Source organism: Convolutriloba macropyga, chromosome 6 (genome assembly GCF_964194025.1).
Source record: "Convolutriloba macropyga chromosome 6, txConMacr16.3, whole genome shotgun sequence".
Taxonomy (NCBI): Eukaryota; Metazoa; Xenacoelomorpha; order Acoela; family Convolutidae; genus Convolutriloba; species Convolutriloba macropyga.
Genome location: NC_134473.1, coordinates 11,918,505 through 11,931,005, shown reverse-complemented (window position 1 = coordinate 11,931,005; position 12,501 = coordinate 11,918,505). Strand labels below are relative to the sequence as shown.

Genomic DNA, 12,501 nt, shown 5'->3' with positions numbered 1-12,501 from the left:
CCAGAGTTGGGATTTCAATGCAATAAATAAAAAAGAGTGTCGTATAAAAAGAGCCTCGTATTTTTCTTGGGCTGCAAGAAAAATTCTCAAACTAATTTTCTTGAGGTCCTGGGCAGTAAAGAAAGCTCATGAAATAATTTGAAATTACTACTACTACTACTGCTCGAAGATGACAAAGTTGATGAGATGATTACCCTATTAACGATTACATAAAATCGACGCTTCCTATGTTTGGAATTGACAGTTCCGAATCAGCCGACCCTCCTTACAGCAATACCGACGATTTCGACAAAACCGACGAAAATCGATGCTCCTTACCAGCAAAACCGATGAATCCGACAAAACCGACGGAAAACGATCAAAACCGTCAAAAATCGACGCTTCTTACAAGTAAAACCAATAAAACCGACGAAAACCGACAAAAACCGACGCTTCGTACGTCGGTTTGTCGGTATTTCTCAACGCGGATTCAAATTTAATTCAAAATCAGGTTAAAACTTAAGTTCACCATTTTGCCTCCTGCTAAATTTAGGCAAATTTATGGCATTAGGATTACTTATCGGCAATTAAAAACGTGACGACTGCCCTGGTACTTCCGGGAGGCGTTCATTTCCGTAAACGCCTCCCCAAAAAAATGTTCGCAAAAACCATTCGTGAGCAAACTATTAACGTGTATAATAGTCTGGTAAGAGTTAAGGTCTGGTCGGAATAATTTGTATTGCCGTTGGAGAAATATCATTTATTGAGGGTCGAAATCTACACCGTCTTAATAAACAATTCCTAGCAAAAAAAATTCTACCTATGGACTTTGTTCTCACGTTAATTTGCTTTCACGGGATATCTGAATGTTGAAATATTAGTTGAATTTGGAACCTCGATTAGCACGTTAAATATTATTTAGCGTTCATCGGAGCAAAACGAAGCGGGGCAAAAAAAATAATTTAATTTTTTTTAAGTTCAAAATTTTTAAGTTCATCAAAATGGACATTCTCCCTCTGTCATATAAAAAGATCCTTTCTTTGTTTCAAGGGCACTTTGAACCATGACATATCTATACAAAATATCTCTCTGCTCAGCCATGACTGTGTTCGGATGCCAGACAGAAATCCGATTGTTCACTTTTTCAATCTCTGCCTTTACCATCGCAACAAGGGACTAAAACAAAGACAAAATATAAGATCAAGAATTTGTTCCCATGGTTCTCCCCGAGTCGAAGTGTTATAGAAAAAAACGCAAATTTATGTAAGATTGGCGGTGACTGCATTGAATTTAAGTAAGGTCGCATTTAATTGAGAGTTGATCTTACATATATTCGACAATTCAACTCATTCTTTACAGAATTGGGATAATTTCTGTTTGTGCCCCCCCCCCCTCCCCAACAGCTTAGTGGGGGCGTACAATTTGCTCCTCCCAAAAGCACGTGCAATATAGTTACATAACGATTTAAATTGTAATGGCACCTGCTATGTAACTTGCGGGTGCAAAACGTACGAGAGGTGGGGGGGGGGGGGAGGGGGGAGATTCGCAAATTGTCAAATTGTGTTAAACTTAGCGTTGAACTTTCAACAACTCATAACAGATTCGCAAACAAAATTAATTGGGTGATATTTATTGACACCAAAAGGCCAATGATGAAGATTTGATAGCTGCTAATTACACAAGAAGTTACTTCTGGTCAGCAACACCCACAATAGTGACGAAAACCGCTTTTAAAAAATATATCCCGGAAAATGTCGAAATTGGGTGATAGATTACGACTCTTTCAAAAACCAGATCTTGAAAGGAAATATAAAGAAGTTAAAGAAATTACACATCCAAACATAGCTGGCAGATTGCGAGAAAATAGCCGCAATCGCTTCGTAGATATGCAGTCTAAAAAAACAGTAAAAAAGACAGACCAAAAAAATTCGCCTTTTCATTGAAGGCTGATATGTTCTATTTTGATTTAAAAACTCTATAGGTTTTGCTGCCTCTATTATCTGCTCTCTAATAGCCTTCATTTAGAGTGTCACACACCCATTTGACCTTACTTCTTTGAATTAAAGTAAATAATAGTCAATTTCAAAGTGAGGAACTCAGTTTTGAGAGTGAGTTAAGTCACGTGTGACCAAAATTTAAATCACGCGAATGAACAAAAAAACTCGCTCAACTAAGAGCAAAAAATGACGTCACGCACGCAACTCAGATGAGATTGCATGAACTAATGACAAAAAGCAGATTTGAATTGGTTGTGACGTCATATGGTCGCAACAAAAATTGCGACGACGGAATAAAAAAAACCAAGAAAAGGCCAACAATAGCCTCAGCTATCGCAGTGCGGCCATTAAAAACGTAACCATCGGGCTGCTTTATCGAAAAATTTTCAGTGTTTGTCACTGAATAGCTGAACCTAATTAATCAAGATACAGAACCTCTACAAAAAAATATATGTTAGAGCACAAGAAAAGAAACGGGTCAAATTTTAACTTCTTAAGGTCAGGCAGACAGCATGCTGTTGAAAAAGGCAAAGAAAAATTAGTTTCAAAGACATGAATGCATCGTAACGCTTATTTACTCGTTCAGAAAGCGGAGAATCAGATCATGAGTAGAATCAAATCATCCGCAAACCGTGTTCAACATAGCTTCGAAATCAATAAAGAAATCATAGCTTCAGCAAATCAATGCTTAACAGATTCGTTCGGCCAGATTCTGGGTTCGATAGCCATTTGTTGAGTTTCAATAAAAAAAATAGAGTTTTTTCACAAAACTTAACTTAACCTTTGAAGTCATAAATTTGTGCTCATAATTTCAAGAAAAAAAATAAATGAGTGATTTTTATTGACAACAAAAGGGCAACGATGAATATTTGATACCTGGTATTTCCACAAGAATTTACCTCTGGTCAGCATTACCCACGAAACATTGAAGAAATCTATTTTCAAAAATATATTGCGAAAAATGTCGAAATCGGGTGAAAGATTAAGACTTTTAGAAAAACAAAAACATGACAAAAAATAAACTAAAAAAATTATATATCAAAAAACGTAACCATCCAGCTGCTTTATCAAATGGAACCTAATAAATCAAGATACAGAACCTCTGCAAAAAATATATCTTATAGCTCAAGAAAAAGAGCGGTTAAAAATTGATCAAACTTCAAATTCTTATGGTGTGCCAGACAGAATGCGTTTGAAATGTGCAACGACAAATTAGCTTTGAAGATATGAATGCAGTGCAAAGCTTATTTACTTGTTCAAAAAGCGTAAAATCAGTTCAAGGATTAAAAAATAATATCCGCAAACTGTGTTAAAATTAGCATTGAACTTTAAGCAACTCAAATCTTAACAGATTCATTCGGCCAACTTCTGGGTTCGATAGCCACTTCTTGAGTTTCATTAAAAAAATGACTTTTTTTTTACAAAACTTAACAGCAAACTTTGAAATTCTCAAATTGTGTGTAATTTTTTGTGCAAAAAATAGTTGGGTTATCATTATTGAGACAGAAAGAACAATGATGAATATTTAATACCTGGCATTTCCATAAGAAGCTACTCCTGGTCAGCAACACCCACAAAATTGACGAAAACATTTTAAAAAAATATCGAAATTAGGTAATAAGAAGACTTCCTGAAAAACATAGAATTTGACAAAAAGTGATAAATTAAAAAAATTACACATCTAAAAAAGTAGTCATCCGGCTGCTTTATCAAAAATTTTTTCAATATTTATTTTTAATTAGCTGAACCAAATAAATCAAAATACACAACCTCTACAAAAAGTTATAACTCATAGCCCAAGAAAAAAGTGGTAGAAAATTGATCAAACTTTAAATTCTTAAGGTATGGCAGACAGCATGCCTTTGAAATATGCAAAGCAAAATTAGCTTTGAAGACATTAAAACAGTGCAAAGATTATTTACTCATTCAGAAAGCGTAGAATCAGTTCTTGGGCATAAAACAACAATTTTAAAATCCACTATAAAAATAGCGGAGCAGTTCAAGAATGAGCACACAAATCTACTGATGCAAAAAATTTCGTCACAAATAAAAAACAAACATAACACAAAAAACCAACCAAATTCAAAATTTTTTCGTATACAAATTTTGAGACCAAATTATAATAATATGTGGAAATTTAGATTGAGTCCCGATTGAACGATAGTTTTTGCATCCTTTTTTAAAAGTCTGTAACTTTAGTAAAAAAAAACTAAATAATTTTGGTAAAATTCAACATTTTTCCTCATTCTCTTGATACCGATCAAAAAATAATCATGCTAAAGTTAAATTGAGCTTTTAACATTAGGTTAAAACAAACTAAGATCATTTTGAAGAAATAAATATAGAGTAAAAAATACTGCGCCAGAATGTAATAATTGGCACTACTGAAAACGGCGCTTGATTGACGTAAAACACACGAGCTGTGTTTAATTCTCAAGAAACAAAATGAAATTAATCAATTAAGAAAAAGACAACAGATCTGGTAACCTAATGCAAATTTTAGAGATCCGGTGAGGTCAAAGTCACTTGAAGATTACCTGTCAAGAAACAATTAAACGAAGCAGTGTCCTTTGAAAATACATAATAAACAAACACAATATGTATTTATCTATAAAGAGCAAGTAGCCTAGGGGACAAGAAATAGAGACTAAACAAATTTTTGAGACTAACAAAAACAGTAAAAAATTGTTTAAAACAAAAATATGTTGAACACCCTTTGAAGGTAATTGAGATATAAACAATTAAAAAGCAGAAAAAATGTCCTAAACAAGGTATTTTGACATCAAGTGACAAATGAGAGAAGATATCGATTAAAGTTTGTAAACTCAGTAACATTTCTTAACGATATTTTTTGAATTCGTTCGAAACGTTTTCAATATACAGAAGGTTGCAACAGAAGATGACTTGCAATGAGAAGAAGCCGCTGAGATGTTTCGGTATTCTGTCTGAACTTTTCAAAGTGTGGGAGGAAATCTTCAAAGAATTTGACGCACAATTAAAATTTTTCTATGTTTTTATTACAAGAAACTTAAAAATGTCCCTAACATATTCTACTGATCAAAAAACTTTGGAAAAGAAAACCAAGAGAGTGTTGAGCAATATATGATCAAAGTTAAAAACTTCTGAAACAAACGTCTATTTTTCAATTGGTATATTTTTTAATTTCAAGCTTGTAAAAGGAAGTGTTTATTGCTCAAATGGTTTTTCCCCATGGTTTTCTCTAAGGTTACTTTTGCCACTTTATTTTACTAATTTACTAATAATTTGCTAATTTACCTAGATATATTTAGTTATTTATGTACACTTACATCGTACTCTTTCTTCAATTCTTCAAGTACTTCTTCCAGTTCGTCGATGTTTTCCTTCTCCATCATAAACAACCCCCGGTGCATTAGCACTCTCTGGTTCACTCTGTTCTTAATCGGTTCCAGGTATGCCAGTTCCTCTTCCAGTTTTCTCCTTACAACTCCCCAATGAGCTTCCACCTGACTTTCATGGATTCCACACTGAAATTATGCAGTTTCTGATTATTAATTCTACTAATATTGGAATAATTTGGAGCATTCTCTTCATTTGTTGTTGCATTTTTATGGACCTCTTCATTGTCTCAGATCTCGCCTCTTTAGTTTTAAGTTTATCGGTCTTTTTCGCTTTTTCCAATGGTCATATCTTTTATTTTTTGCTTTCATTTTCTACGTTCCATTGATGGAAACACTTGAGTCATAGTAGAACAATTGATAATCTACACGTGGGTGTTGAAGCGTACTGCTGTGTGTGTGTGGGCGGGGTGGGGGGTGATTGTTAGGATCACTACAACAAGACAAGTTCTATAAACATCATTTGTTCCATTTGTCAACCCGTAATGAATTTTGTTCGTTTTGAACGTGAGCAGTTGTAAGTTTACGCCGAGTTGTACGTCGCCAAAACAGTTCCCCAATACGGAGTTGTAAATTTTAAACGTAGAAAACAGTCGGTATGTTCGGTTAGAGATATACAGATGCGATGAAAGCTTTAATATGTTTTTGGTATCGTAGTTTTATGCGCGATATTTTTGATATGTTCGGTTGCGAACCAGAAGAACTGATAGGAAAACGGTAACTTAAGTTTGTTTACTCATGGTTTCGTTCGGATCAGATCAAAGCTCTCTCAGTATGCCCAGACTGCCAACCTTAGACGACATTTTGAAAACTCACTAAGACTTATACGGTGCCTTTGAAAACTTAGGAAACTTTGTACAGTGTCAAATAAGGCCGTATTAAGTTTCCTACACCAGTGAAACGCCACGTTAGTGAAACTTTGCAATGACCAATTTAAAAAGTCTGACCTCCTGCACAATACAATGCTGATCTCATTCGAGTTACTAGATATAGTTTTTTATTACTGGATATAACTTTTCACGCCTCTGAAAAACTACAAAATCTGGTAAGTCGTATACTGAATCCCCATCATTGTCAAACGTTTTTTGAATTTTGAAACCAGCATGAAATTCATCTTCGTTAACTACGCTAAGAAAGCTTTTGTCAACTACCCTACTATGAATATTGAATCAAAGTGCACAACCTATCAACAAAAAATTGAAGTGACCTTAAATTTTCTGTGAATATAGCGCTATCATAACTTTTACTGTCTTGCGTCCAGAAAAAAAAACGTACACAAAAAACACGATTTCCTGCGCTTTAAAACACACATAACCTTGATGATGTTTTATGTTTTTAAAACGGATGTACCAATTTTTCTTAGGCTCTACAGTTGAAGTTACCGGACATTTAATTCGCATAAAACCGGTTGTACCGACAAAACCGAGCATTACAGAGTTTTCTTACGTTTGAAACATACTAAAAGTTTTTGTCGTCTTTCGTAGGTGTTCTTGGATCTCTATTCTGTATAGGTACACGCCCCCGCCCCCGGCACACGTGCTATTTTCTATTTTTTTAACATAGTAATGTGCTATATAAAAAAAAATTGTAAAGGGGTGGAGGGCGTAAAAAACAATGGGGGGGGGGGGGGGCGTAAAAAACATTTGGGGGGGGGCGTAAAAAACATTTGGTGGGGAAGGGGGGGTAAAAAACATTGGGGGATTGGGGGGGGGGGGGGGCAAAACAGAACAGATCCGTCTTCTCAACTTAGAATTTTTATTGAATGAACTATAACGTTGTAAAATTGAACAATCATCCCTATAATTTAGAGTGTATTTTTTCGTAAATTTTGCAAAATTTGCATTTTGTTGCAAAACAAAGCGGCGAATTGGAAAACGAAACAATAAACCTGTTCAGCATATTTCTGTCTGAACTCTGTCTCTTTGTCGATAAGCAGAGATGAGTCTTCAAAATCACTCTCAGCATTTTCATTCTCACTATTCAGACAAGCTTTTGTCAAGTCACCGTACTTGGGTGACTGTGCACTTGCACCCTCGGGTGGAGCAGAACTGAGCCAGTTTCTCACAACAGCTGGAACCTGAACAATTACGGGTTTAATCTGTTTCGAATTTTAACGTGTCGTTTATGACTCCAATTTTTTTAACACAAATATCAAACAGTTGAAAGACTATTGTTTATGTTACCTCATGTTTTAGATTAAGCTGTTCAAGCTCTTCCCATGAATCCCATGATCATCCTTTGATATTGGAAAATCTAGGACAATATCAAAAGGAATAACAGATATCAAGCATATCATTGAAGTGTTGAACTTTCCATCTTTCATCATTTGCAAACGTGAATGCTATTTCCTTTCATAAAATATCTATTACGTTATTCGCCCCGTTTTTGACTAAAACTTAAGCCACCCGGATCGAGAAAAAAATTGGAATATATGTACCCGTGTTGAGAAATTTTGTTTTTCACTTGTAAGAAATCGTCGTTTTTTAATCGTTTTCATTAGACAAAAACGATCAAAGTCCTTACGTGGTAATTGTCGTTTTGTTCGTTATTTCGTCGTTATTTTTATGTAGGAAATTATCGTTTTTTCAAAAAACGACGAAAAAACATGCTCCCCGCGGGGATTCGAACCATTGCACTCGCGATACATTACCTGATGCACTGCCCACTGCTCTATCAGGCCATAGTACTAATGTGACAAAACGATCTAATAGAGAAAAACTAGTTCAAGAGCAATTAAACGACGAAAAAACTATCAGAAAACGACGATTTCTTTTGGAAAAAAACGACGTAAGAAACGACAAAAAAAACGATCAAATTACGATCAAAAAACGATCAAAAAACAATTCATTTGAAAAAAAAAAACGATGTAAGAAACGACAAAAAACGACGAAGAAACGATAATTTCTTACACTTAAAAGACTACTTAAACGACAGAATCTAGTAAAAACGAAGAAAACGACGACAAAATGACGAAAACTACGATTTCTTACAAAATATTGTCGTTTTTCGTCGTTGTCCTCAACACGGGTAAGATAAGCGGTGAAAAGTTAGTTTTTCACAGCAAAATTCGTATATAATTTTGCGGTGAAATGCGGTGAAAAATAGATTTATCTATTTTTTAGTTTTCGAATATTTTTAAATTACAAAAAACCGGAAAAATTTGATTAGAAACAAAGCAAAAGAAATTGAAATCAGCAACAAATTTGGGGTCTTTCCTATTATAGCCCCCCCATTATGGTTAAGTTACCATGATTGGGGGGGGGGCTATAGGTCATTTGACCACTAAGCTGGGAGGGGGGGGGGGGGGTGATATAATGGGAAAGACCCCGTACTTGTCATAGTATGTTACCTTCCTTTCACTCTCAGTCTCGTGCTTCGCTTCCAGCCTAGTGCCAGCTTGTGAATGTCTGGGCATCTCAGCCAGTGGATTAAATTGTCTGAACTCTGTCTTGTTGGGCCTTCGTTCGAGGAACGCTCTTCGCTGTTGAGGTACTGAAAGGGTCATCGCAGTTTCGTTTCTCCCTCGCAAAGATGAAGAATGAAGCAAACTTACAAGTTTATTATTATTCTAACCACTCAAACAGACGCACACATACACACTCCCATACGCACATACCACGCACACACACACACACACACACACACACACACACTCACACACACGCACACACACACTCACACACACACACACACACACACACACACACACACGCACACACACAAACACACACACACACACACACACACACGCACACACACACACACAACCGCACACAAACACGCGCACGCGCGCACGCACGCACACACACACAGACACGCACATACTCTCTCACACACGCACAAACACACACAACCGCACACGAACACGCGCACTCTCGCACACGCACACGAACAGGCGTACGCACACGCACACACATACCTGAAAAAACTGTAACCCATCCATTTTGATGCGGGCTATTCTGTCTATACTCAATAGCTGCCCTAGTCCAGACCTAGACACATGAAAAGACGCTAAATTGTCTGGTAATGGTGGGAGGTGGTGGTCAAAACTGATCAAAATTACACAGTCGGGCTTCATAGTTAAAGTTCGGCAACAGTCTTTCAATGAGTTGAGGAAACGATGTTTTAAAAGTCTATGTTTGAACTTTTTTTACCAACTCGGAAGGCAAATTGTTTTTTTGGATCTTTTCCGTTTGTGCCCCCCCAGTACGTTATGCTCCCCCCAGTTACAGAGCACGTGTCATTACATAGTAATTCATTATGTAAAAATATTGCACGTGCATCTGGGGGTTGCAAATAATATGCACCCACTAAGCTGGGGGGGGGGGCGCAAACGGAAAAGATCCGTTGTTTTTTTGTTTGCTGCTCGATATACTGAAGCAGCAACAAAGCAAGACTAAGAATTATTGCACCACCGCCGTCCAACTAAAAACACAGTTGGAAAACTGCCAATGGCCCTAAGAATTTTTGTTGCGCATAGGATAAAGGAGTTATTGCAGCTGGACTATAATGCCACATTACTTGATTGAATGAAATTAGGTAGCTTATTATTTAATGAGCTTCTTCCCAATAACCATGATGAAAATGTGGTGTTAGTCACTTGTTTTCCCTTCCAAAATTATGAATTCTCATATTTAACTGTAATGCAGATTTTTGACAGATTTTATGATTCTTCAGAGTAGCAAAAGATGAAGGATCATCTTTTGCTGACTAATTAATAATTAATAATGAGAAATAAACAGCACGCAAAATTTTGGATGCAAAAATAAGGACTCGTGAAAATACTTTTACTTGACCCATGATTTGACAATTGATTTGATCTGATCAATAAAGACCCATGAAAAGATTTTTTTTGACGTATGATTTGACTTTTGTTCAACGCAATTTTTACTCTTCATTATTTTCGTCGAGGAAAAATCCAGTTTAACTTTTTGGGTCGAGCGATTGTCCAGGTGATTAATAAAGTCTAGCAAAATTCTTTTCATAGATTTTTTCTCTTTTGGGTCGAGCATGGTCTATTCATACCCCTTTTTAGTCGGCCAGGGCCTTTTCATAGCCCGAGGTCTAGACTAAGGTGAACGGGATGGCAATAGGGTGTTAGAGGTCATAGTGGGAAAAGAAAGTTATGAACTGATTACAGATGATAAAATCTAAAGGAGAAAAAAATAAATTTCCCTGAGGAGTCTGTAGGTTGATAAAGCTCGGGCAACTCGTCTGTGAAATCAAAAACATCATCTGATTCCGGCGTATAAGCACTTCCAGATGTCGCAGTCGATGCCGTAGTTGCCAACAGTGGAGTTCTAGTCTTCACCCTTCCTCGACCAGATAAACTTCCTAGCCATACGGTACTGTCAACAAATTGTTCATCCCTATCTGTTTGTAAACAAGAATCCTTGTAAGCGTCACTGGGTTTTTGATGCCTCCAAGCACCTCGGGCGGGTGTGTAGGGTGTGAACGTTGTTGAAGAGATACTAGAGTCTTCGGAGCAAACGGCCGCTTGAGTTGTTTGTGGTTGATTTGTTTGTGGTGTGTATGGGTATGAAGACAAACTTCAACCAGAATATGTTTTTAGAGAAATATAAAATAATTAGCCAGACACTATTGGCCTCTTCAGAACTGGAAATCAAGAAAAAATAGACATACCATCATTTTATTTGCATATACTGTTGGTCCACTATATTTAAGCAATGCGCAAGTGCATCTGCTGTTTTTATTAAAATGAATTTGTGAGTCTTTCCCAAGATCTTTTCCGTTTGTGCCCCCCCCCCCCCAGTACTTTATGCCCCCCCCCCCCCCACGTTACAGAGCATGTGCCATTACAGAGTAAATCATTATGTACAATTTGGCACGTGCGTCTGGGGGTGCAAATAATATTCACCCACTAAACTGGGGGGACAAACGGAAAAGATCCTTCATTATGTAAAAATATAGCACGTCTGGGGGGGGGGGGGGTGCAAATATGCAAATAATATACACACACTAAGCTGGGGTTGGTCACAATCGGAAAAAATCCCTTTTCCCATTATAGCCCGCCCACGAAATTATAGCCTTTGGAGAATAAACAACTTTTTGTGAAACTGCGGAACGCCCCCAGTGAACACCCCCAGAGGTCTATTCTGGGGGGGGGGGGGTGTTGAAACATTTCCTGGATCCATCTGAGCATTGTGCAGCTTGAGTGGGAGGAACCCTAGAGAGTGGTGTCATCAATGAAGAATAGGGACTAGAATCTTGTGAACAAATAGCTGCTCGAGATGTCACAGGGCAGAAAGGCGAAAGTGGGGTCGTAATGTTGTAATCGTCGCCCATGATTTTTCGGTCGTTAAAAGTTAGTCTTTGTTGTTTAATTTAAGTACTGTCTTTGTTTCCAGTTTTTACACAAAAAGATCATGGAGCTCGTGACATTTTTGTTACAAAACTATAGGCAAAGTCATTCCCGCTACATTTCTCCTGGCAACAGATATTTCCCATTTTTGAAAGCAGAAACGTCCAAGTTTGAGATCTTTTCTATTTGCGCCTATTTGCGCAAACCCCCTGGCTCAGTGGTTGTGCACTGTCAAGTAACTTGCCATGTTACCATATAATAATGATCTCGGGAGAAACCCCAACTTTCTAATCAGGATTTGAACTTTCAGTTTCAGCAAAACTTTCTTTCTCTGCTCTATTTAACAGCTCCACTGTCCAATGCCTAAGACTACCTAAGAAAACATCAAATTATAACAAAATTGATTGTTATTAATAACTTGAAGTCACGTGGCATACTACCATATAATAATTATCTTTGCAATGGCGCATCTTCCTTGCGCTGGGTTTTATTGTTCCAGCCGCCATTTGGGAGATAGGAAGTTTTGATCTTTTCCCTTTGAGCACCAACCCCCCAACCCCCCAACCCCCCAACCCCCCAACCCCCCAACCCCCCAACCCCCCAAACCCCCCCCCCCCCACCTCCAGTAAGTCATGCACCCACGGTAACAGAGCACTTGCCACTACAGACTAAATTTTTATGTGAAAATATGGCGTGCGTGCGTCAGGGTGTGCAAATATTACGCACCCACACCAAGCGCGGGGGGGGGGGGCATGAACGCAAAAGACTCGGAACTTTATACTAGCCCCTCATTTTGATTGAGCGAATTTTGACCAAAAATATCGTT

At 37.4% G+C, this 12,501-nt stretch overlaps 1 protein-coding gene across 1 annotated transcript; it reads right to left on the bottom strand.

The window, feature by feature from the left end:
* Window positions 1–923: 923 nt before the first annotated feature.
* LOC142340771 (uncharacterized) lies at window positions 924–11,984 on the bottom strand. Its single transcript, XM_075391476.1, has 6 exons — window positions 11,420–11,984; window positions 10,533–10,902; window positions 8,703–8,849; window positions 7,242–7,430; window positions 5,285–5,482; window positions 924–1,155 (listed from the first exon to the last, which is right to left on the bottom strand). The coding sequence occupies exons 1-6, from the start codon at window positions 11,506–11,508 to the stop codon at window positions 976–978; spliced, it is 1,173 nt and encodes a 390-aa protein (XP_075247591.1). The 5' UTR covers window positions 11,509–11,984; the 3' UTR covers window positions 924–975.
* Window positions 11,985–12,501: the final 517 nt, after the last annotated feature.